The sequence below is a fragment of the Lepidochelys kempii genome, chromosome 1 (genome assembly GCF_965140285.1).
Source record: "Lepidochelys kempii isolate rLepKem1 chromosome 1, rLepKem1.hap1, whole genome shotgun sequence".
Lineage (NCBI taxonomy): Eukaryota > Metazoa > Chordata > Testudines > Cheloniidae > Lepidochelys > Lepidochelys kempii.
Genome location: NC_136380.1, coordinates 119,857,241 through 119,884,619, shown reverse-complemented (window position 1 = coordinate 119,884,619; position 27,379 = coordinate 119,857,241). Strand labels below are relative to the sequence as shown.

At 42.6% G+C, this 27,379-nt stretch overlaps 1 protein-coding gene across 21 annotated transcripts in view; it reads right to left on the bottom strand.

Annotated features, from left to right (window-relative positions):
* REV1 (REV1 DNA directed polymerase) overlaps positions 1–27,379 on the bottom strand; it is a 95,721-nt gene that overhangs the window by 3,439 nt on the left and 64,903 nt on the right. For 18 of the 21 annotated variants that reach the window (XM_073352192.2, XM_073352182.2, XM_073352203.2 and 15 more), the window contains 5 exons: positions 24,759–24,992; positions 12,540–12,660; positions 9,746–9,966; positions 9,315–9,471; positions 7,405–7,507 (listed from right to left, as the gene is read on the bottom strand). In XM_073352192.2, the coding sequence (XP_073208293.1) occupies positions 7,405–7,507; positions 9,315–9,471; positions 9,746–9,966; positions 12,540–12,660; positions 24,759–24,992 (836 nt within the window). The other 3 variants (XM_073352164.2, XR_013636084.1, XM_073352216.2) reach the window with 3 other exon arrangements.

Here is a 27,379-nt window from a genome sequence, read left to right as displayed (position 1 = left end):
TACTATTTCAATTTACAGGTGGAAAAGTTGAGGCACAATTAAGTGACTTGCTCAAATCACAGAGTTAATCAGTTGGAAATCCACTTCAGGTGACTCACAAGCAGTTCAATCCAGAGGTGGTTTAGAGTTCACCTGAAAAAAGATTCAAGGACATCAAATCTGAATCTGGCATTATCTCTAGACTGTTGAGATATGGCATAATGAGGTGCAAAGGCATGTACTGATGACCAAACTTGCAGCTCTGTGTAGGCACTTGAGCTAGAAAAAGCTGCAGAAGCCACCTACAGTCTCGTCGACTGTGATACCACTCGGCTTAGTGGAGACACATTGGCAATGTCATGGCATAAACATATGCATCAGGAAATGCATGGCGAGATTTTGAATCGAGACTAGAAGATTCTTCATCCTGTCCGTAACGGTCATGAACAGTTTTGAGGATGACTTGAATGGTTTAGTCCTGTCCAAGTAAAAATAGAAGATTCTCTCTGCACATACAACGTATGGCATCTCACTTTATCCTTATGAGCATCAGGCTTGGGAAAGAAAGTTTGTAAGTATATTGCCTGATTGATGTGGAAAATGAGACACTTTAGTCAGAAATTTTGGATGTGATTGTAAGTATACTTTGTACTTATAAAAGACTGTATAAGGTGGGACAGTTACCAGGTCTCGCAATTCTCCCACTCTCCTCACAGAGATAATCACCACTAAAAAGGCTACTTTCATCAAAAGATGAAGCAATGAACAGGTAACCAGCAGTTCAAAGTGGGGACTCACAAACCTTGTTAACATCAGATTTAATCTTCAAGGGGGACAGGTTCCTTTACTTAGGGATATAACCTGTCCAGATCTTTCAAGAACCTGAGTGACATCAGATTGGAGAAAACTGAGTGATGAGCAACTAGAGGGTAGAAAGCAGAAACAGCCGCTAGCTGAACCCTGATGGAACTAATGGAAAGTCCTTGCTGTTTCAAGTGGAATAAATAATCCAGAACTTGTTGCATAGACGCCTGGATCAGTGAAACACCTTTGTGCTGAGACCATAAGAAGAACCATTTCCACTTCAACAGGTATGGGTACCTAGCATAAGGTTTTCTGCTATTCATGAGGATGTTTTGTAAATCCTTTGAACAGACCTCCTCCTCAGATGTTAACCATGGAGCATTCAGGCAGTAAGATGAAGAGCATCCAGGCTAGGATGAAGGAGATGTCCATGGTCCTGTGATTATGTATGGATATGTATTTCCCATACATATCCATACATAAAGGCTTGGGGGCGGGGGTCAGAGGTAAAGAAGGAGCTGAGGAATAGGGAAAATTGCTGGGGAGGAGCCTGGGTCTGAACTTGGAGGGCTGTTGGGTGTGGGTGGGAGAAGTATGGAACAGGGTTTTTGGGGGTGAAGGTGGGGCGGGAGGGGGAACTGTTAGGGAGCCTCTCCCATGCAGACCCTGGCTGATCACTAGCCTCTCTGTCAGGCACATTTGCCCCTGTCCCCATGTATCCCTATACCCTCCTCTGTCCCCATGTGGCCCTGTACCCCCACTCAGCCACCCCTCTCCCACCATACGTCTCTGCACCCTCCTGCTCCTGTGTTCCTGCACCCCCACTGCCATTCAGCCCCCGCCTCAGTCTGTCCCCTCCACTAGCCCTTCTGAAACGTATGTGATCCCCACAGAAACCCATGTACCCCACGCTGTCCATCCCCCCATAGCCTGTGCATCCTGACCTGGCCCAACAGGCAGGGCACTGTGAGGAACGCAGTCTCTTCACTTCCCTATCAGCAGCTGGGGCTGCTCCCACCTGGAAGCAGATGCTCTCTGTTCTGGTGCCACAGCAGCCCCTGGTGGGTGAAGGGCAAAAAGCGTAACTGCAGCACTGCTCCAGCAGAATGTATTTTCTGCAGAGAAAAAAAAATTCTGTACGGGACATGAATTCTGTACATGTGCAGCGGCACAGAATTCCCCCAGGAGAAAGCACTGTTCATAAGCACTCGTAAATTCTTTCCCCAATGTTGGTGAGGAAAGCCTGACAAGCTAGATGCATGGGTCTCAACTCTCTCACATTTTTGTGGAGAGCTAAATCTTGGACAGACCAGAAAGCTTGAGTCATGGATTTCCCAGGTGAACCTAGAGAAGCATCTGTACTCAGAGTAAATGTGGGTTGTGGGGGGACAAAGGGAACTCCCTCACATATGTTGGCTGGGTTCATTCGCCAGTCCAAAATGGCTAGGACTCCTGTGGGCTCTTGAACTAGCATGTCCAGTGGGTGACAAATCAGAAGGTACATCAAGCTCACCCACATCTAAAACTTCCTGAGATGAAGTCTGGCATGCCAAACCACACATGTACATGAGGCCTGAGACAGATCCTTACAGTCATAGTGGGATGGACATTTAAGTCTAAGAAAATGGCTAACAGTCTGAAATCTGGTTTTTGTGGGAAGAAAACCCCGACTGCTGTAGAGTCCAGGACCACTAATATCTTCTGATTGGGGGAAGTGCTGACTTGTCCTTGTTGATTGGCTGCCCCAGAACTCTAAAGGACTAGATCATTGCAACACTGAATTTTACTTGGCTCTTGGACTGACCTCCCACCAACCAATTGTCCAGGTATGGAAATATTTGTACTCCTGTTTTCCTTAGGAATGCAGCCACAACCACATGCATTTTGTAAATACTTGCAGGGTCATGGACAGACTGAAAAGTAGGACTATAAACGGATAATGGGAGTCACTGACCATAAATCTTAGGAATTTTTCTGTGGCTTTGAGGATAGAAACACGAATCCTTCAAGTCGAGGGCAGTGTACCACCTGCCAGGATCCAGGGAATAGATTAGAAAGGCTCCGGCGATCATGCGAAATTTTATTTTCTTTACATATTTGTTCAGCTCTCACAGGTCTAGTAAGGGCCTAAGACCTCATTTTGCCTTTGGAATTAGAGAGTAGCATGAATAAAACCCTTTCCCTCTGTATAAAGTAGGAATCTCTTCTACAGTTCCCAACGTGAGACTGGACCTCCAGAAGGAGGACCACTTTGTGAGAGTGGTCCCTGAAGACGGACTGGGAAGGGAGGGGAGGAAGGGTAGAAACACAACCTTCAGTTTATCCCAGTTCCACAGTGCTTAGGACCCACTACTCTATGGTAATATGGGTCCAAGCACATAGGAAGTGGAATAGCCTGTCAGAAAAAAACAGGGATAGGAGAAGCTGGCATAAGGCAAACTGGTAAGCTATCCTCAACACGGCAGTCAAACAGACTGCTTGGTATATCCAGGCTGTCTCTAGATGAGCTCACTGTAGACAAAAAGTGATGAGGGGGTGGTCTTATATGACTCTTCCCTTTCCTCCTGGACTGGTCAAGTAGCCTAAATATAAAGGGCTGGTAACAGTGAAATGACTCAGGGCAGAATTGCTTTTTTCGTGTGGAGTGGAGTATAAAACCTCAAAAGACTTCAATGTAGCTCTGGAGTTCTTCAGACTGTGGAACTTATCAACATTCTTGGGAAAAGAGGGTCGGTATCTCAAAAGGGAGATCTTGCATATTCTGCTGGACCTCCTGTGGAAGACCTGATGATTGAAGCCACAAACATCTCTGCTCAGTCCTTTTGGCTGTTGGTGGCAGAGAAGATGGTTTTTGCCAACAAACCCTTCTGAGCTCTAGAATGACCTCATTTATAGGCAGAGCAACTCAGGAGGGCCTGGCTGAACACCAAAATTCCTCCAATCATAGAATATCAGGGTTGGAAGGGACCTCAGGAGGTCATCTAGTCCAATCCCCTGCTCAAAGCAAGACCAATCCCCAACTAAATCATCCCAGCCAGGGCTTTGACAAGCATGACCTTAAAAACCTTAAAGGAAGGAGATTCCACCACCTCTGTAGGTAACACATTCCATTGCTTCACCACTCTCCTAGTGAAAAAGTTTTTCCTAATATTCAACCTAAACCTCCCGCACTGCAACTTGAGACTATTACTCCTTGTTCTGTCATCTGGTACCACTGAGAACAGTCTAGATCCATCCTCTTTGGAACCCCCTTTCAGGTAGTTGAAAGTAGCTATCAAATCCCCCAGTCTTCTCTTCTGCAGACTAAATAATCCCAGTTCCCTCAGCCTCTCCTCATAAGTCATGTGTTCCAGCCAGCTAATTATTATTGTTGCCCTCCGCTGGACCCTTTCCAATTTTTCCACATCCTTCTTGTAGTGTAGGGACCAAAACTGGACACAGTACTCCAGATGAGGCCTCACCAATGTCAAATAGAGGGGAATGATCACGTCACTCGATCTGCTGGCAATGCCCCTACTTATACAGCCCAAAATGCCATTAGCCTTCTTGGTAACAAGGGCACACTGTTGACTCATATCCAGCTTCTCATCCACTGTAACCCCTAGGTCCTTTTCTGCAGAACTGCTGCCTAGCCACTCAGTCCCTAGTCTGTAGCAGTGCATGGGATTCTTCCGTCCTAAGTGCAGGACTCTGCACTTGTCCCTGTTGAACCTCATCACATTTCTTTTGGCCCAACCCTTTAATTTGTCTAGGTCCCTCTGTATCCTATCCCTACCCTCCAGCGTATCTACCATTCCTCCCAGTTTAGTGTCATCTGCAAACTTGCTGAAGGTGAAATCCACACCATCCTCTAGATCATTAATGAAGATATTGAACAAAACTGGCCCAAGGACCAACCCTTGGGCTCTCCGCTTGATACGGGCTGCCAACTAGACACGGAGCCATTGATCACTACCCCTTGAGCCCGACGATCTAGCCAGCTTTCTATCCACCTTATAGTTCATTCTTCCAGCCCATACTTCTTTAATTTGCTGGCAATCTGTGAGAGCTCTCCTGAACTACCTCCACTGTGTGTCCAGGGAGGAAGACACCCTCTTCAACAGGTCTTGATAGGACCTTATACAACCTGATGAAGTGAGGATACACCAGATATCACCACCTCATCAGGTGATGAGGAGGAGGAATACAAAGCAAGCTGCAGTGAAGCTTTCTGGAACTCCTCCAACGGAGGTCTTGCTGAGGCAGTTTACTCTTGCTCGGCACCCAACTTGGCACCCAGGGTAACTTCATGAGCCTCCTCATGTGAACTACCCCGGAATCTACTTGGAGATCTGGAGGAAGAAGGGTTTGCAGGGAGGATCTGGGTGTGGAAGGAAATCTCCACAGATTCCAATACGGCCACTGATAGGGCACTGGACCAAGGATCCATGTCCCTTGACGAACATGGAACCTCTGCTAGAAAACATTTTGATGACGGAGAGCAATGCCTCCTATCTCGAGATAGACACACATTAGCCAACTTCCAATTCTGAAAATGAGCCTGAGTCACCCAACCAGGTGCAGAAGAGCACTGGCAAGATTCCAGAGATGACAGTATTGAGATAAGCATACTGGGCTCACCTCAAAATAGCACTGGACAACAGTGTGCAGAAGGATCTAAAGCAGTCAACGGTATTGAAAGCTGACCTATATCTACAAGTAAGTACAATGCAGTCTATGGGGTTATTGGTACTGGACAAGATGTCTCCTATACTACTGGAGAGGCCAGTACCAAGAGACACAGGAGATCTCGTGCTGCCGTATATGCCTCCAATGTCATCAACATGGAGGGGTTCTCCTTATGCTGCTGCTGTTGCATTGAAGAGGTTGGTATTACAGCATCAGTCAATCGCAATGACACAGACACCAGTGCTGATGATCCCAATTTAGATGCTACTGGCACAGGTGAGTACCTCCTCTCCAGCACTCTACTCTACTTCCCAGCTTGTTTACTGGTTGACTGTGCCGGGGACCTTGATCTCTTGGAGGATGAGTCCTTTGCAGCACTATGCCAATGTTTTTTTCTCCGTACCAGGGAAGGAGAGCTGTGCCAAGACTCTGCAACGTGCAGAAGGGCATTTCTGACAGAAGTAGATATGCTTGGTAAGGCTCTAATGATAGATGCAGGGCAGCCTTTACTAGAAGGCGACAGAGCTTCACTGCCCTAAACTTTTTGGGGCTTAAGTCCCTGAAGATCTTGCACCTGTCCCAGACATGACCCTTGTCAAGGGACTTTAAACTCTGAGAAGGATGGTCACTCACCAACATGGATTTCCTGCAGTCAGTGCAAGGCTTAAAGCTCGGAGACAGAGGCATTTCCTGGTACCAGACATCAGCATCCAGAAGAATCAGGAAGCAACAGTTCACCAAAGTACAAAACAACTAAGAAATGTAACATACACTAACCTAACTATGAATGAGTACCAAACTATATATAAGAGTACCAAACTATATACATTGAAAAGGACAATACTTGTAGAAACAAGCTAATACAATGACTACAAAACAAGGGTGATAAGAAGGAACTGAGGAGGATTGGGGATGGCTCCGCCCTTTATACTAACAAGCAACAGCATGAGGCAGCAGAGGGCACATGTGGCACCCGACAGATACCACTAAGGGAAAAGTCTCGGACTCTGGTGCACTGGGCACGCACACCTCTGAAGTGGAACGGACATGTGCAATCACTCAGAAAGAAGTCCATCCTTTGTTCGAAAAGCATTCCGCTTTTTAGCTAATGCTACTGTCATAAATATAAAGGGAAGGGTAAACCCCTTTAAAATCCCTCCTGGCCAGAGGAAAAATCCTCTCACCTGTAAAGGGTTAAGAAGCTAAAGGTAACCTTGCTGGCACCTGACCAAAATGACCAATGAGGAGACAAGATACTTTCAAAAAGCTGGGAGGAGGGAGAGAAACAAAGGGTCTGTGTCTGTCTATATGCTGCTTTTGCTGGGGATAGAACAGGAATGGAGTCTTAGAACTTTTAGTAAGTAATCTAGCTAGATATGTGTTAGATTATGATTTCTTTAAATGGCTGAGAAAGGAACTGTGCTGAATAGAATGACTATTTCTGTCTGTGTGTCTTTTTTGTAACTTAAGGTTTTGCCTAGAGGGATTCTCTGTGTTTTGAATCTAATTACCCTGTAAGGTATCGACCATCCTGATCTTACAGAAGTGATTCCTTTACTTCTATTTCTATTAAAAGTCTTCTTGTAAGAAAACTGAATGCTTTTTCATTGTTCTCAGATCCAAGGGTTTGGGTCTGTGGTCCCCTATGCAAATTGGTGAGGATTTTTACCAAACCTTTCCCAGGAAGTGGGGTGCAAGGGTTGGGAGGATTTTGGGGGGAAAGACGTGTCCAAACTACGTTTCCCAGTAAACCCAGTTAGAGTTTGGTGGTGGCAGTGGATATTCCAAGGACATAGGATAAAATTAATTTGTACCCTGGGGAAGTTTTAACCTAAGCTGGTAAAAGTAAGCTTAGGAGGTTTTCATGCAGGTCCCCACATCTGTACCCTAGAGTTCGGAGTGGGGAAGGAACCTTGACAGCTACTATTAAGGTTGAGAATGAAATTAAGCTACCTTTTCATGTACTTGATGACCAGATCTAACTTTTCCAAATCCTTTTCTTCTATCAGATCAGTACAATACTTCACAACCTGTAGAATGTCTTCCTCCATGGGATCTGTAAGGAAAATATAGATACAGTAGGGAACTTTTCTTCAAGTATACTTGGAATCAAAGAAATTCTGCAGTGACTAATATTTCAGAGTCTGATCTTGCAGCCCTTGCATTTCCACATCTCCCACTGAAGTCATCTGAAGTTTTGCATATGCAAGGACTGCATGATCTTGAGAAATCTGGACAGCAGACTTGGTTTTTTCCTGCAAGAACAAGTGACAGCAAAGCTATTAAAAGAAAGGGAACAGACATATGCATTTATAATGGAATAGCTGTTTCAAAACTTTGGTAATGAAGGCAGTGATGTCCTGCAACATCAGAGAGACCAAAAAAACTGCAGTTCTAATTTTTCAGGACATCAAGGAGGCAATAATTGTCTCAAATTATGTTAAAGTACAATGCTGCCTTCAGGTTTTAACGATTGTTTTATACTTTTGTTCTTCTGTAATTTTATAAAAGAATTTTAATATATCTATTAAAAAACCTTTCAGTTCACCTTTCTGATAAAAATGCTTTCTATAGAAGATGGTTTCACTTCTGTTACTTTTAACTTTGGTAGCTGCAACATGTTGGACAGAAAGAAGACTAGCTACAGTAATTTAGCTTGTACTAAGGCATGAACAAGATATAGGACAGAAAAGGGTAGCTTTTAGAAATGTTATAAAAAGAGATGCAATAAAGTTTGGCAAAAGCATAGATGTGAGAAAGAATGAAAGTATCATAGAATCATATAACTGAAAGGGACCTCGAGAGGTCATCTAGTCCAGTCCCCTGAACTTGTGGCAAGACTAAGTATTATGACTATTCCTGAGAGGTGTTTGTCTAACTTGCTCTTAAAAATCTCCAATGATAGAGATTCCACAACCTCCCTAGGCAAATTTATTCCAGTGCTTAACCACCCTGACAGCCCAGAAGTTTTTCCTAATGTCCAACCTAAACTTCCCTTGCTGCAATTTAAGCCCATTGCTTCTTGTCCTACCCTCAGAGGTTAAGAAAAACCATTTTTCTTCCTCCTCCTTGTAACAATCTTTTACATACTTGAAAACTTATCATGTCCCATCTCAGTCTTCTCTTTTCCAGGATAAACAAACCCAATTTTCCCTCATAGGCCATGTTTTCCAGACCTTTAATCATTTTTGTTGCTCTTCTTTGGACCTTCTGCCATTTGTCCACATCCTTCCTGAAATGTGGCACCCAGAACTGTACTCCAGTTGAGGCCTAATCAGCGCAGAACAGAGTGGAAGAATTACTTCTCATCTCCTGCTTACAACACTCCTGCTACTACATCCCAGAATGATGTTCGCTTTTTTTTGCAATAGTGTTACACTGCTGACCTGTATTTGGCTTGTGATCCACTATGACCCCCAGATCCCTTTCCGCACTACTCCTTCCTAGGCGGTCACTTCTTATTTTGTGTGTGCGCAACTAATTGTTCCTTCCTAAATGGACTACTTTGCATTTGTCCTTACTGAATTCATCCTATTTACTTCAGACCATTTCTCCAGTTTGTCCAGATCATTTTGAATTTTAATCCTATCCTCCAAAGCACTTGCAGCCCCTCCCAGCTTGGTATTGTCCGCAAACTTTATAAGTATATTCTGTATGCCATTTTCTAAGTACTCCAATTATCCCAAGGTTGTGAGGAAGAGAGAGATCAGGACGACTGGAAAAGAAACCAGCAAGAGAAGCAGGAGTACACAGAAGATATGGTATAAAAAATTCAGTTTTTCCCATTTGGTTTTCCTTGTGATGTATGCAGAATCACCACGGGTATAATATTTGAAAATCAAATGATCTGAATTACAATTTACCTGAAATAGTCGTAATCCATTCTTTGAGCAAGGTCTTTACATCACTGAATTCAACAGCTCCAGCTAGATTTGGTACCCGTGATGTAATTGAGCCAGACTGTGCTGTCTGCAAAGCTGATGGGCCTGAAGTATTTGAGGTTGATGGAACTGGTTCCACCTATTCAGAAAAAAAATAATTGATATTGTTCATATGCTTCAATGTTTGTCAGACTGATTTTCAAATTTGTAACACCTATGTTTTCTGAGAAAAATACTGAAAAACAAGTCTTAATACTTTGAAAAACAAATACAAGAGGCAAGAAAAGCAGCGCAAGTCCTATTTAGTACATTAAGCAGCTACAATAACAACTGTGATTAAAGACTGATTCTAAGGAACAGTCATTAAAATAAAAAGATAATTTACTGAAAACTTTTAGTTTTGTTAAAATTACCTGAGATTTACCAGTGGCTGTACCTTCCTGATTTAAGAAACCATCTATTAGCTTCTGTGGGCTTCTGGAAGAAGCCACCATGTTTTTTGCAGGGCTATCCAAGAGTTTGTTTTTCAAAGGACTTTGAATCTTTTTCACTGGACTGATTTGATTTTTTTTCCTGTTTTTTTTCTTAGTTTTCACGGTTGCTTGCTTCAACTGTAATAAAGGATTCTTTGATACTGAAAAAGCAGGAATAATTAGTGGCCATTAACTTTCTAGTATTTTTTTCACTGAAAGCAAGAATCATAACACTTATGTGAAATCTAAGACCAATCATCCAATTTATCATAGACAAGACCCATTGTTTTTGGTTTTTACCAAAAAAATCCCCAGGTTTTACGAAAGTTATGATTTGTTTTTTCCTGATTTTCACCCTAACTTTGAACGACTCAAGTACATGAAAATAGTAATATTAAGACATCCTCTACATTACATGTAGTAGAGGTGGTAGTGGTTTTGAGTTCAATTTAATTCACATTAAATTTTGTTTGTTACAGTATCTTGGGGCTCCGATAGTGCCACTAGGCAGTACTGAACCTATGTATTAAGCAGCTAAACACAGTTCATTAAATGAACCACAGCATTAAATTGCTTTTACCTTCACTATCCTTACTTTTCCCTATTTGTTTCTTTTTTCTGTCCTCCCATTTCCCCAATATTAACCCCGATATTTACCCAGAAAACTGTGAATTTAATTTTTTGCACTGATTTTCACCCATTTTAAATTTTTTATAATGAATACAGATTAATTCCGGGAAATTATAAACAAAATAAAACACAAAAATGAAGAGCTTTATTCTTAGACAAGATAACTTATTTGTATCTGTCATTCCAGTCACTGACAATGTTTCAACAAAACTTTTTAAAGGATATTTTAATTAAGTTAGTGCATGGGGATGACACCCAGCTTAATATTCTTTTTAACAGCAAACATTCTAGTTCCTGAATGAGAATAACCTGTTGAACCTAAATCCAGTCAACACTATAGCAGTTTTAGTCAGGCACACTGCTTCACTATTCTCAAAGCCGCATGCAACCTAGAGAACTCGTGAACACTTATAATGCCCACCAGCTAGAAACAGCAGCAAAAAACTTCTTCCACCTTTGACTAGCCAACAAATTATACCCCATCCCATTAGATTCAAACCTATCTACAATGACCCATGAATTGTGAACTCCAAGTCTGATTATTATAATGTACTGTGTAATTTGGAATGAAACCAAAGACACACACAAAATTCCAACTGGAGCAAAATGCAGCAGACCAACCAATGGTCACCAACAGGGCGACAGAAGAACATCGCTCTGATGCTTTGGTCACTTTACTTGATCCCCACAGAATATTGGATCAATTTTAAGGTGATGGGGGGTGTAATCCAGACCCTACTGAAAGTCAATGGCAAAACTGCTATTGACTTTAATGGGGACAGAATTTCACCCCAGTCCAGATGATTTTACGTGAGATTTGAGCAAAGCATACCACAAGAAAAGGGAAGCGGACAAAAGAAGGGAAGGTGTCCAATCTCTAAATGAAAAGCTGGGAAAGGCATTTTTCAAAATTGAACTTCTAGATCCTTGTCTTTACTCTCAAATTCTAACTGGAAATGTATACACACGCATGTCTCATGGAAGAAATTGTATAAAACCCAAAACATTTGGTGGCATATGCCACAGAAGCAATGGAAATACTAAGTATTTTGTAGCAGTTTTCATCAGCAGATCTCAAAATGCCTTTTAAACCCATTAACCTCGTTTTAGAGAAGGGGGAAATGTGGGACAGAGAGCTGAAGTGACTTGTCCAAAATCATCCAGCAGGCCAGAGGCAGAGTCAGGGACAGAAGCTAGGTCTCCTGAGTCCAAGTCAGTGCTCTATCCACTAATAGGCACTGAACTGAACATTCAGCTTAAACTAAACAGTGAGTTCTATCTTCAAGTCATGGGAAATGCAAAGTTGACTCTTAAATTAGGGCCTCATTCTGCAAACACATTTGTAACTAGTCCCATGAAGTCAACTGACTAGCAAAATTACATGCATAAGTATTTGCAAAATGGTATATTAAATTTGGCAAAAACTGACAGCCTGCGAAAAGCAAAGGCAGTGATTCAACTGAAGATACAGTGGAACAGTGACAGTGTGAAAGTCACTTCTCACGATACAAACGACTGTCTTGACTACTCTGCTTTGTCCTCCAATTTGCTTCTTTGGGCACACTTTTTGGAGAAAGCTGGCTTGTTCTACCTAGTCACTTTGAGATCAGATAGAATAGTCCCTAACAAAATAGTTGGAATGTAGAACAGAAGTGACAGTCCTGTAGCAGCTCTTGGTTATCTCAGATTTTAGGCACACATATGCATTCAATCTATACCTATACCCACCCACTATTTTACCTTTGTATTGTCAGAAGACTAGATCAACCAATATAACAGAGCCATGCTCCTTGGAAGAACAGGGGAAGAGAGGATCTTTAAGTCACTTTTATGCTGCCTTGATCCTGGGACCATACAAAAAACAATAGAGTCCCTGGCATAATTTAGAGCATACTTATTCTTAAACCTATCCCCAGAACAACAAACCTGGATTGGACAACAGGACTGGGGCCAAAATGTGTAACAATGTTCTTAGACTGTGGTATTTTTAGATGCATTAGTTGTATTTTGCAATTTTCTTTAGGATTGCAGAAAGTCCCTTCAAATCTTAGAATACTCCAGATACAAGACTGACGTACATTTAAAAAAAATTTTTATGACTCACCAAAGGTGCTAATCGGTTGCTGATAAATTATGTTCTCTGACTCCTTTTGCCTTTGATCATATGCATCTTTAAGTTCCTCTTGCAGCTCAGGAGGTAGAGCAGCAAAAACCTCTGGGTCCACCTGAACAATGAGAAATAGTTCATTAGAGGTTTTTCTACTGGTGACAACAGTGTTTGATGTTTACTTTTTATTGTTTACCCACATGAGAAAGGGATTTGCGTTATGTGTCAATCATATTTAGATAAATTTAAAATATTGTAAGATATCTTCTGTTTGCATTTATATATTTATATACACACATATACACACACACATATCTGTCAACAAGTGAAAAGCTTAAATTATTTTCCTTTCAATATTTACATTTTAAATACAATTTATTTTACAACTAATTTGCTTAACAACATTTATAATAAATCAACTCGATTTAAATAACATGCTCAGAGGTGCCAAATCAACAATTGTTTTGATTATTTTCATAATATATTTAATACACACTTGCTGAATATTGTGGGCAAAGCTGTGCCTTTAAGACACACATACCCCTGTAATGGGAGCATGTGCAAAACAACTCCTTCCCAGGGAGAGGCACCCAGAAGCATTCCCTCTCCACCCTTATCCTCAAAGACAAGTAGGATTGACATCTGGCTCCTTCTAGTTCTTGCACCCAGCAATTTTTTTAGGCTGGTGCTTCCCGAATGGAGCATCTTGGAAGCAGCCTTGCACCTCCTTGAGTGCAGGGGCTACAAATCTAGTTAGATGAGTTATGCTGGATTTGGAGGGGAGTGGGGTGGATAGGAGCCTTCCTTCTTCCCTATGCTAGTACCCTTTGATTGTACAGATTTTCACTTTTGGATGAATAATCTTCTGTCATTCATCATCATCTTGACTGGGCCAGAGCTTGAGTACAGATATACAGTATACACACCTGATTATCCGAATAGAAAGGACGACTTGGATTTTATTTGGCTAATTGGGAGTTTATAACAGAGAGGGCAGAAGCAGCAGCGCAGCAAGACCTCTGCAACTCTGATGTCATGTCCCCAGTCACTTACTCCCATGACAGCAGGACTGCAGAAGGCTCCTTGCACTGCCACTCCTGCGCGTGCGTGTGTGTGTGTGGGGTTGTGCTCCTAGGGGGGCAGAAAGGATACTGCTTGGCCAGGATACTACTTTACTCTGCCAGGACCCTGCCTTCCCTGCACGTTGGGCTAGCAGGGATAGGGTGTCACCGGTCCCGCATCAGTACAAGGAGCCCTCTGCAGCTCTGCGGTCATAGGAGTGAGTGAGCAGGGCTATGGTGGGGGAGCTGCAGCGGGCTCCGTGTGTTGCCGCAGGAGCCATTCAGCAGCAGCGTGGCCTCACCATTGCTGGGGGTCTCTTGTCTATTATCTGAACCTCTGCATCTGTCCTCTATGGGAGACAAGGAAGGGATTCAGAAAACACAGAGATTCAGATAACAGGATTTCAGAAAATCAGGATTATACTGTAGTGTATTCTAGATTTTTCTGGAACATTCAGATGAAGTTTCATGAGCCAGTAGAAATACTGTATGTGATATTATTCTCTAGTTTTGAGTTGCTCAATGTTTTAAAAGTTTCAAATATTTGCCTTCTTAAGTTTTCAGTGCAAAAAAGTGAGTGAACTATTTACGCTAAGGGTGAAACGTATACTTTCCTCCATTATAAAAAAAATCTTGTGAACTTTCTGACATGCTCTAAAAGCTAAAATGGGTGAGTGCAGAAAGTAAATTTGGCAGGGAGACGGACTTTACTAAGAATTGTTTTTGAGTTTTCCAATGAAAATGGTTAGATTTTGGCAAAGTTATGAGGCGTTCAAAACCAACCCGTACATGACGATTACATGTTATTTATAGGCTTAGAGGGTTAGATTTTTATTGATAAATGTTGGTAAACCAGTGATTTCTCTGTACACACACACAAACTGACGAAATTATACTTCCATAGATAATAACAGAAACGTACAGATAGGAAAAGTAAGAAAAATGGTGCTTGAGAACTTATCGAAGTTTGATTTAAGCATATTAAGTGTGTATATTTTGACATGTGATGTTGACAATTTATTTTTTAACAATTATCAAGCTTTAAACTCTGAACAACATACTAATCCACAGAGACCTCCCTACCAACACTACAGAAAGAGGGATTCTAGGTGGACTCCTCCTGAAGGTCGAAACAGCAGACTGGACTTCTACATAGAGTGCTTCCGCCGACGTGCACGGGCTGAAATTGTGGAAAAGCAGCATCACTTGCCCCATAACCTCAGCCGTGCAGAACACAATGCGATCCACAGCCTCAGAAACAACTCTGACATCATAATCAAAAAGGCTGACAAAGGAGGTGCTGTTGTCATCATGAATAGGTCGGAATATGAACAAGAGGCTGCTCGGCAGCTCTCCAACACTAGTTTCTACAAGCCATTACCCTATGATCCCACTGAGAGTTACCAAAAGCAACTACAGCATTTGCTCAAGAAACTTCCTGAAAAAGCTCAAGATCAAATCCGCACAGACACACCCCTGGAACCCCGACCTGGGATATTCTATCTACTACCCAAGATCCATAAACCTGGAAATCCTGGGCACCCCATCATCTCAGGCATTGGCACCCTGACAGCAGGATTGTCTGGCTATGTAGACTCCCTCCTCAGGCCCTACGCTACCAGCACTCCCAGCTACCTTCGAGACACCACTGACTTCCTGAGGAAACTACAATCCATCAGTGATCTTCCTGATAACACCATCCTGGCCACTATGGATGTAGAAGCCCTCTACACCAACATTCCACACAAAGATTGGCTACAAGCCGTCAGGAACACTATCCCCGATAATGGCACGGCTAACCTGGTGGCTGAACTTTGTGACTTTGTCCTTACCCATAACTATTTCACATTTGGGGACAATGTATACCTTCAGATCAGTGGCACTGCTATGGGTACCCGCATGGCCCCACAGTATGCCAACATTTTTATGGCTGATTTAGAACAACGCTTCCTCAGCTCTCGTCCCCTAAAGCCCCTACTCTACTTGCGCTATATTGATGACATCTTCATCATCTGGACCCATGGAAAAGAAGCCCTTGAGGAATTCCACCATGATTTCAACAATTTCCATCCCACCACCAACCTCAGCCTGGTCCAGTCCACACAAGAGATCCACTTCCTGGACACTACAGTGCTAATAAACAATGGTCACATAAACACCACCCTATACCGGAAACCTACTGACCGCTATTCCTACCTGCATGCCTCCAGCTTTCACCCTGACCACACCACACGATCCATCGTCTACAGCCAAGCTCTGCGATACAACCGCATTTGCTCCAACCCCTCAGACAGAGACAAACACCTACAAGATCTCTGTCAAGCTTTCTTACAACTACAATACCCACCTGCAGAAGTAAAGAAACAGATTGATAGAGCCAGAAGAGTTCCCAGAAGTTACCTACTACAGGACAGGCCTAACAAAGAAAATAACAGAACGCCACTAGCCGTCACCTTCAGCCCCCAACTAAAACCCCTCCAACGCATTATTAAGGATCTACAACCTATCCTAAAGGATGACCCAACACTCTCACAAATCTTGGGAGACAGGCCAGTCCTTGCCTACAGACAGCCCCGCAACCTGAAGCAAATACTCACCAACAACCACATACCACACAACAGAACCACTAACCCAGGAACTTATCCTTGCAACAAAGCCCGTTGCCAATTGTGCCCACATATCCATTCAGGGGACACCATCACAGGGCCTAATAACATCAGCCACACTATCAGAGGCTCGTTCACCTGCACATCCACCAATGTGATATATGCCATCATGTGCCAGCAATGCCCCTCTGCCATGTACATTGGTCAAACTGGACAATCTCTACGTAAAAGAATAAATGGACACAAATCAGATGTCAAGAATTATAACATTCATAAACCAGTCGGAGAACACTTCAATCTCTCTGGTCACGCAATCACAGACATGAAGGTCGCTATCTTAAAACAAAAAAACTTCAAATCCAGACTCCAGCGAGAAACTGCTGAATTGGAATTCATTTGCAAATTGGATACTATTAATTTAGGCTTAAATAGAGACTGGGAGTGGCTAAGTCATTATGCAAGGTAGCCTATTTCCTCTTGTTTTTTCCTATCCCCCCCCCGATGTTCTGGTTTAACTTGGATTTAAACTTGGAGAGTGGTCAGTTTGGATGAGCTATTACCAGCAGGAGAGTGAGTTTGTGTGTGTATGGGAGTGGGGAGGATGTGAGAAAACCTGGATTTGTGCTGGAAATGGCCCACCTTAATTATGCACATTGTAGGGAGAATGGTCACTTTGGATGAGCTATTATCAGCAGGAGAGTGAGTTTGTGTGTGTGGTTTTTGGGAGGGGGATGAGAGAACCTGGATTTGTGCAGGAAATGGCCCAACTTTATTATCATGCACATTGTGTAAAGAGTTGTCACTTTGGATGGGCTATCACCAGCAGGAGAGTGAATTTGTGTGGGGGGGTGGAGGGTGAGAAAACCTGGATTTGTGCTGGAAATGGCCCACCTGATAATCACTTTAGATAAGCTATTACCAGCAGGACAGTGGGGTGGGAGGAGGTATTTTTTCATATTCTCTGTGTATATAAAGTCTGCTGCAGTTTCCACAGCATGCATCCGATGAAGTGAGCTGTAGCTCACGAAAGCTCATGCTCAAATAAATTGGTTAGTCTCTAAGGTGCCAAAAGTACTCCTTTTCTTTTTGCGAATACAGACTAACACGGCTGTTACTCTGAAACCTGTCATTAACTAATTATTGTCTGACTTCCCTCCATAATTTCCCACAATTGTGAAAATTTATAAATCAATAAAAATAGAAAAATGCTTAAAAATAAACACTGATAGCATTATCCATCAGATTATAAAAAAATAAAAACAGAATTCTGCCAAGCCTGGTAGTAGTTTTAACAACAATGGCATTTTTTTCTTCAATTGAGATCTACAAATATTTGTATGGAAGACAGGCTGCACAGTTCACACATACTAATTTACCTCTCTAATGAATACTCACTTCATATAAATTGTGCATCTGCTTACAAAGGTAAATCTTGATGCACCTGGCACAGATTTTTTCAGTTTTGAAAACTCTTCATGCCAAGCACAAAGTTTTCAACACATAAGACATGCAGTAAATAAGGTAAGTTTTGGACGGAGTCTGGCCCTACTGAATGCACACCTTGTATTTGATAGCACATTACAGTGGAATCAAGCCGAATATTTCCAGAACTTGGAATGATTTTTAAAAACACAGGTATTTCTATTAAAAATATATTTTTTTAAAAAGTTAAAGCTGAATGCTTAAGCACCCAAGAATCAGGAAATTTGCACATGCAGTATGAACTCGGTCCCTTTGTGTACATGCATTGCAACAGTCTAATTATATTCTCTCATAACTATTTCTCAAATAAAATCATATACAGAATATTTTATTTTTACCTGTGCGAGAGCACACCCACCCTCAATTGCTTAAAAGGTGCACTTTGTAAGTTGCACTAAGAGACAGTGATCCAAACTAAAGGTTGAATGTACAAAATTAACTAATTTCCTGACTCTTAAGTAATTATCTGTGCAACCATAATGTCTTACATGTAGCTTTAAAAAAAACTGAACAAAAAGTGAACCTTGTATATTTTACATAAATAGTTCTCAAACTTTCTGATGGTATTTATGCCTGTAATAAATTATTAATAAGGTGATTACAATATACGGCGCTTTCAGGCAAAACGAATCTATTGTGAAATTAAGAACTCATAAGTGACCTCTCCTTATTAACTCATCATACAAAACATCAGTTTTTTTATGTGCTGTTTACATTCTCAAAGTGATTTACCATTTGAAATCACAAAGTAGGAGGTGCAAATTTGCTAATGATAAAAAAAATGTTACTAACCTTTGTGTAACTGGTTTCAGAGTGGTAGCCTGTATCAGCAAAAAAAACCGAGGGGTACTTGTGGCACCTTAGAGACTAACAAATTAATTTGGGCATAAGCTTTCATGGGCTAAAACCCACTTCATCAGATGCATGCAGTGGAAAATACAATAGGAAGATATATATACTCAGAGAACATGAAAAAATGGGTGTTGCCATACTACTCATGACAAGACAAATTAATTAAAGGTGGGTTATCATCAGCAGGAGAAAAAAACATTTGTAGTGATAATCAGGATGGCCCATTTCAAATAAACAGTGACAAAAAGACGTGAGTAACAGTAGGGGGAAAAAATTAGCATGGGGAAATAGCTTTTACTTTGTGTAATAACCCATCCACTCCCAGTCTTTATTCAAGCCTAATATAATGGTGTCCAGTATGCAAATTAATTCCAATTCTGCAGTTTCTCGTTGGAGTCTGTTTTTGAAGGTTTTTTGTTGTTGGAGAATTGCAACTTTTAGGTCTGAAATTGAGTGACCAGGGAGGTTGAAGTGTTTTCCGACTGGTTTTTGAACGTTATAATTCTTGATGTCTGATTTGCGTCCATTTATTCTTTTGCGTAGAGATTGTCCGGTTTGGCCAATGTACATGGCAGGGGGCATTGCTGGTACATGATGGCATATATCACATTGGTAGATGTGCAGGTGAACGAGCCCCTTATGGTGTGGCTGATGTGATTAGGTCCTACGATGGTGTCCCTTGAATAGATATGTGGACAGAGTTGGCAACGGGCTTTATTGCAAGGATAGGTTCCTGGGCTAGTGTTTTTATTGTGTGGTTGCTGGTGAGTATTTGCTTCAGGTTGGGGGGCTGTCTGTAAGCGAGGACTGGTCTGTCTCCCATGATCTGCAAGAGTGAGGGACTGTCCTTCAGGATAGGTTGTAGATCCTTGATGATGCGCTGGAATTGGTCTTGTTACAGTTGGTATGGCAACACACATTTTTTCATGTTCTCTGTGTGTATATCTCTCTCTCCATATATATTATATCTATCTATCTTCCTACTGTATTTTCCACTGCATGCATCCGATGAAGTGGGTTTTAGCCCACGAAAGCTTATGCCCAAATAAATTTGTTAGTCTCTAAGGCGCCACAAGTACTCCTCGTTTTCTTTGTGTAACTGTTGTTTTTCAAGATGTGTTGCTCACGTCCATTCCACGTTAGGTGTGTATGCGTCACGTGCACAGTTGCTTGAGATTTTTCTCTCAGTGGTATCCACTGGGCTAGCTCTAGTGCTCTCTGGTGCCATGCGCTCCTGTGCCAGTGTAAGGCGCCCAGCCGGCTCCACACCCTCTCAGTTCCTTCCTCCCAGCTAACTCTGGCAGAGGGGCAGGAGGGTGGGTCATGGAATGGACATGAGCAAGACATCTCGAAGAACAGTTATGGAAAGGTTAGTAATAGCTTTTTCTTCTTCGAGTGCTTGCTCATGTCCATTCCACATTAGGTGCCTCCCAAGGTGGGCTCGGAGTTCAGAGACATACAGATTGTAACACTGCTCTACCAAACTTGGCATCATCTCTAGCTTGCTGGGTGATGGCATAATGAGAGGAGAAGGTATGTATCGATGACCATGTCGCTGCTCTGCAGATGTCTTGGATCGGGACCTGGGCCAGAAACACCACTGATGAAGCCTGAGCTCTTGTTGAATGGACAGTCAAGATGGCAGGAAGCGGGACACCCACCTGCTCATAGCACATACAAAACCAGGAAGGGATCCAAGATGAAATTCTCCAGGCCGAAACTAGTAGGCCTTTCATTCTGGCTGCTACTGCCACAAAGAGCTGTGTGGATTTACGAAACAGCTTGGTCCTCTCAAGGTAGAAAGCCAGGGCATGTCTAATATCCAGCGTGTGGAAACGCTGCTCCTCCGATTTTGTGTGTGGTTTTGGGGAGAAAACCTGATTACTATGAAGCTGCGAGACCACCTTTGGGAGGAATGCTGGATGGGGGCACAGTTTAACCTTGTCCGTAAAAAACATTGTATACAGGGGTTGTGACGTAAGGGCCCTCATTTCTGATACCCCTCCTGGCTGAGATAATCACCATCAGGAAGGCAATATTCCAGGAGAGACACAACAGAGGGCATGATGCCAGTGGCTCAAAGGGAGGGCCCGTGATTCTGGACAGGGATGAGAGTTGACTTGCCCATTTATCAATACGCCCAGGGCTCAGAAGGTAGCTTGGACCAGACTGATGCTGGCTCTCACATGGGCCTCCGACCAGCTCTTGATCAGCCAGTTGTCGAGGTAAGGGTAGACTGATACGCACCGGGATCTGATGAAACATAGGTTGGGTACTGGTATTGGCCCCTTGATTGGGTGCTGACTTCACCTCTGATCTTGAGGACAAGTCAGTTTGGAGGGATTGTAGGGGGCTGGAACCCCTTGCCTCTGTCGGCCAGTGCCAAGGGTCCAGGGAACGGTGCTGGAGCAACAAATTCTTTGCTGACATCAGCAGGGTCAGTTTCCCTCTGGTTGGTACCAGTGGACTCAGTGCCGGATAGGAGCTCAAGACAACATGCTCCCTTCTGCTCGATGACCTCGTCGGTGCCAGAACTTGCTCTGCCAGAGTCGGCAGTACTAGGAGAGCCATTTGGTCCCTGGCCACTGCAAGTGTCTCCAGGGTGGACAGCACTGAGATCCTGCTGGTGCCATGATGACCTCCTGGTGTCGGTGGATGGTCCTGTACCAGACTCAGCGGCACCTGTAAGCAGGATGGAGTCGATGGTGTCACAAGCAGAGTGGGGGTAAAGGAGTGGCCAGACACAGGTTGCGCACTGCTGCACTCTCCATGTTTGTCCTTCCTCGATTCTGGGGAATGTCCCCTCTTGGATCGTTGTTTCTTGTGTTTTTTCCTCAGCACTGGTGAAGGGGAATGGAGCCAAGAGACCAGTGCCACTGGAGGAGCACTCCACACCAATGTCTGACCAGCTTGGCTTTGATACTGGTCTGAGCCTGGCTTCCATCAGGATAGAACTTAGCCTAACATTCCTGTCCTTTTTCATATGAGGCTTGAACTGGCAGTAGATCTGGCAATGCTCTCGAATGTGATCCTCCCTGAGACACTTCAGACAGCTGGAGTGCTGGTTGCCCACCGGCATGGGCTTGCCACAGGAGGCACAGGATTTGAAGTCCAAAGACTGGGGGCGGAGGATGCCCTTCTAAGCTAAATGTGGAAGGTTTAACTATATACACTACTACTAAAAGAAATATCTGTAAATACCTGTATTCTTTACTACTTAAATGCTCTGCTTTAAGCTTCAAATCTTGCTAACTTTTATAGCTTTTTCTCTATTCCAAATGATTACTACAGAGGCTAATTGAAATGAATTAAACCTATTTGGATTCTTACAATACGAACCTTAGAATTAACAAGTGAAACTTACCACAAATTTCCCAATGAACAAATCAGTCACCTTATTAACCAGGCACCCAACTCATATAAAAGCAATTCAGACAAAAGTGATGTAGAGTTGAAAAAAATTAACCTAATTAAGTAATAAGAAACTGCAGTGCGTAAATTGTGTAATAATTTACATCTGCTGAGTTGTTATAACTAAAATCCTTCACACTTGCAGCAGAATGACAGTAATATTTCAATTTATGGAGTGTACTACTGTACTAATTCATTAGTAGTTTCAAATATAAATAGCTTTTTTTTTTTTTCACACACATATGGACAAATTGGAAAGGGTCCAGAGGAGAGCAATAAAAATGATAAAAGCTTTAGAAAATCTGATTTATGAGGAAAGGTTAAAAAAATTGGGCATGTTTAGTCCTGAGAAAAGAAGACTGAGGAGGGACCTGATAACTGTCTTCCAATATGTTAAGGGCTGTTAAAAGAGGACGATGATCAATTTTCTCCAAGTCCACTGAAGGTAGGACAAGAAGTAATGCACTTAATCTGCAGCAAGAGAGATTTTGGTTAGATATTAGAAAAAACTTTCTAATGGTAAGGGTATTTAAACTCTGGAAGAGGCTTCCAAGGGAGATTGTGGAGTCCCTGTTATTGGAAGCTTTTAAAAACAAGTTGGACAAACACGGTCAAGGATGGTCTAGGTTTACTTATTCTTTCAGTGGCAAAGGGGATTGGACTTGATGGCTTCTTGGGGTCCCTTCCAGCCCTACATTTTGTCTATGATATATTCTCCCATAATGATGTAGTTTATGACATGAAGACCTTAGGAAAAGACCATATATTGTTTTAAATTAAGCTACCACTTCAATAGTAACGGCTTTAAGATCTGTTGAACTCATGTTACTTTTAGTTTGAGAACTTAGACTTGGATCTACAAAGGGACTTTGCCACAATGCCTAACTTTTAGATGCATAGAAAAATCACTGGAATCCACAAAGCCTGAGTTAGGCACCTAAGAATGGGATACACAAAAGCCAGGCCTCTAGGCGGGGCCACCTAAGCTAGCCAATGGGAAATAGTGATGAGAGAAGTATGTCCTAAGCCCTGTTCCTCTCACAGATTTCAGCACCTAAATCCAGGCTATAGGGAGGCACCTACTTCTGTTTGCAATCCACAACCGGAAACCCATCTCCCCTTTCTTGGAGTTAGACAGCTTAGGTGGCTAAGCTGTTTTTGCAATTTCCCACAAAACAGCTGGGGGGATAGGCCTCTATTACAACCTTTAACCCAGTGGTTAGGGTACTCAGCCAGTGTGTGGGAGATCCCAGTTCAATTTCCTTCTCTGCCTAATAGGATGTTTAGTCGAGTATAGTGTCCTGAGAACATTGAATGGAGAATTAGCTCCCTGTTGCTGCGAATGAATTTTAAATGAAGTCTATAACAAGATCTTTCAGCATCCATCTCCAACATATCTGATCCGCTGAGACTGAAGAAAGGATGAACAGCCTTGGATGAATAGCATCCATCCACCACTTCAAGCCATCATGCTATAAACCAGAGGTGGAAAAACTACGGGCTGCGGGCCAAATCCGGCCTGTGGGACCGTCCTGCCTGGCTCCTGAGCTCCCAGCCAGGGAGGCTAGCCCCCGGCCCCTCCCCAGCTGTCCCCCCTACCCTGCAGCTTCAGCTTGCTGCACAGGCAGCATGGCTAGCGCACGCCCACTTCCTACGCTTTCCAATAAGCCTGTCCTGCCACTCTGAGTGGCATGGTAAGGGAGCGGCGGGGGTGGATAAGGGGCAGGAGGTCCTGTGGGGCAGTCACAGGACAGGGGCGGGGATGGGGCGGAGGTGGTCAGGAGACAGGGAGCAGGGAGGCTTGGATGGGGGTAGAGTCCAGGGGGTCCTGGGAGCAGGAGGGGTTGGATAGGGGGTGGGGTCCTGGGGGGACAGTTAGGGTTGGGGGTCCCGAGTGGGAGGCCTGTTGTGGGGCAGGGTGTGGACAGGGGGTGGGGTCCTGTGGGGCAGTTAGGGGCGGGGGGTCCTGGGAGGAGGCAGTCAGGGGACAAGGAGCAGGGGGGGTTGGATGAGACAGGGGTTCTGAGGGGGGCAGTCGGGGACAGGAAGTAGGAAGGGTCGGATGGGGGAGGGGGCCAGGCTGTTTGGGGAGGCACAGCCTTCCCTACCCTGCCCTCCATACCGTTTCGCAACCCCGATGTGGCCTTCGGGCCAAAAAGTTTGCCCACCCCTGCTATAAACCACTTTTGCATTCCCCGAATCCCGGTCCTGCTGTGCACCAGTTCAGTAGCCTCAAGCAACTAATATGGCATCTGGGAATTGCTGGGACCCATGGGAGCTCCTGTCATGCCTCCCCCGACAAACACACACTAAACTGGCAGGCACATGTGTGGCATGGGAGCTACCACGCTAGCTTTATGCCTTAAAAAGATTCATCTCTAATGGGGTGATTCTCCAGTGGCTAGCTAAGCTGATTTTAGGACTGCCTTGCACTGCTGGTGCAATGTAACAGAGCTGCAGTGCAAGGAAAAAACTGTTCATACATCTCATTTTATTACAAAACGAGGGATAAATGTAGAGCCTTTTCATCATCAACAACAAAAAATAACTTTTCAAGACACGGATGTAGAAATACTGGCAACTATAAATCTTTAACATGTATTATACTTTTGCTGAGTCCAGGATAAAAATTCTAAAGGTGCAGAGGCCAGTACTTAGTGGCCCATGGGTCGGATCTGACTGACTCACAAATTCTAATAATTTTGCCTGGACAAATGAAGTTGTTAACTATTTATTTCTACAGATTCAAAGCTCATATTTGTTGATACCACGTTAAAACCCACTTATTTTAGAGTAAACTCTACCTGCGAGAATGCTGGCAGGGCTATTACATTAATTCCTGCATCACTGTTTGGTTCTTGGAGGTCTGGTATTTGTAAGAGAACTGTTCCAACTGGCTGTGGCAGAAACTCATTGTTACACCCATTCATGGGCTCTTTTTTGCTATCACCATAAGTCTCTCCCTGTTGAATTGCGTACATTTGCTCTACTTGTTCTCTGAGATCAGATGGCAGTGCTTCCAAGACAGATTGATCTAACTGCAAATAAAATAAAATAAAAAGGTCATTAGATGTTTGGAGAACCAAGAACATAAGAACATAAAAACAGTTAAAGAGTCACAGTACTTATTTTACAAACTGAAATTAGAAGAAATTAAAACTCAACAATGGACATCCTAATTTGTATACACAAGCTGACTTGGGAATCTGACAGTACTGAATGTTGTAGCACAGTGGTTCTCAAACCTTTATACTGGTGACCCCTTTCACATAGCAAGCCTCTGAGTGCGACCCCCCCCTTATAAATTAAAAACACTTTTTAATATATTTAATATCATTATAAATGCTGGATGAAAAGCAGGGTTTCGGGTGGAGGCTGACAGCTCGTGACCCCCCCACGGGTCCTGACCCCCAGTTTGAGAACCCCTGTTGTAGCAGCTGTATTATGTAAAAGGCAAAATTAAGTTAGTACACATAAATGCTTAGTCTTGTATTTTTACAAATAATATTTAACATAGTAAATATAAATCCTATATAAACTTTCCTTCACATTCATCTAACCTTCATTATAATCCTAAATAACTAATATGAATAAAATATTGGCAACATATATATTGATTTGAACATAAGTCTTCTATCTGGTCTAAAGCAATTGACTGATCATTCAGCAATACAGCAACTGATGATCATTCAGTTTAGTACCAGGATATTTATATATATGCTCCAATTTACTTTGGTGTTACTAATCTGGTGTATTTACCGCAAGATGAGACTTCTCACTGCCATATTTGTAACATAGGTTTTGTTAGTACAGTCAGTAAATTTAGGATATGCTCTTCCCCCAAAACCATAAACACCATTCAATAATCAAGTCAGTTCTCAACAGTTGGTCCCAGGGGTAGATTTCCATAAAACATAAAATTACTAACATCAAACAAATGAAATGGTGCATCAGATTCCAAAAGCTGAAATATTTAATTGCAGCTCCCTGAGTGACAGAGAGTATGATTGATAATCACAATAGGAACATCTTAAATGTAGATTTGAATCCATGTTGCTCAAGATTATTATTACTGTAGCACCTAGGAGACCCAGACATGGACAAGGACTACACTGTTGTATTTGTAGGCCAGTGGTGGGCAACCTGTGGCCCATCAGGGTAATCTGCTGGCGGGCCAGGAGACAGTGTTTACATTGACCGTCGGCAGGCATGGCCGCCTGCAGCTCCCAGTGGCCACAGTTCACCGTTCCCAGCCAATGGGAGCTAGGGGAAGTGGTGCAGGCCATAGGGCCACTGGGAGCTGTGGACCGTCAAAGAAACACTGTCTCACAGCCCACCAGCAGATTATCCTGACGGGCCCTATGCGGCCCGCAGGTTGCCCACCACTGTTGTAGGCTCTGTACAAATACAGAACAAAAAGAAAGTCTCTAAAATGAAAGGCAAATAGCAATCTGTACAGAATGAAATACTGTATTTGCTGGTAAGTGTTGCAAATACAGGTTTCAGGGGAGTATTCCAGATGCTTTCTTCTACTGATTATCCTTAAGAGAAATTTTAAAATCTCATACCCAGGGCACAGCACAGGGGTATATAATTGCAGGATTTTATCAACAAAAGGAAATATAACATTAAATATAGGAACTTATTTTGTTAGGTCACTGTCTATTTTCTTCACCATAAATGAGGTTGGAAAGAATAAAAGGAGAGCAACATCTGCTTCTATGCTTTGGTTCATTGGGACAATTTTGAATTTCTGAATAATCTAACCACTTCTAAACATACTGAATTATAGTACAAGAAAAGGGGGCTTTTCAAATTCTATTACTTTTTTATTTTGTTTAATATAGTAAACAAAAACAACACGGCAAAATCTGAATTACATCATTTGAACCTTTTGAATTAGTTGTGTTACTAATTAATTAGTAAGGTAAAGTGTATCCTTGTGCGGAGCAGAATTCTTATTTAGCTCTAGTCAGGTATTAGGATGAGCAAGTGTAAATATCAGGACTATAATAAAAGGATAGTAACAGTGCTTAAGAGCGCTACCTTCATGAAAAACATAAATGGTACATTGTAAAAGTCCCCTTTAATAGTTCATTAGTAATTAGCCTATATGGAAAATAGTCCCTATTAATAACAATAATTAAAGCTCAGCACATACTATAGAATTAAAAAAATACATATTTAAATTCCTAACAGAGTATTGCTATTTTTATTATATAAGAGCATTAACACAAAAAAAGTGTCGTAACTCTGAGTTAAGTTTTTAGAACGTCATGATTTTTAAAACCAAGGTTTGTATTTCTTTAAAGAGCTTTAGAGTTGCTGGGTGAAGGGTAATCTATTCAATACTCTGAGATCAGAGTATCTTCTCCTTTTTAGTCCCAGTTCCGTTCTCTGACACTGTAAAAAGGAAGAAAAATAC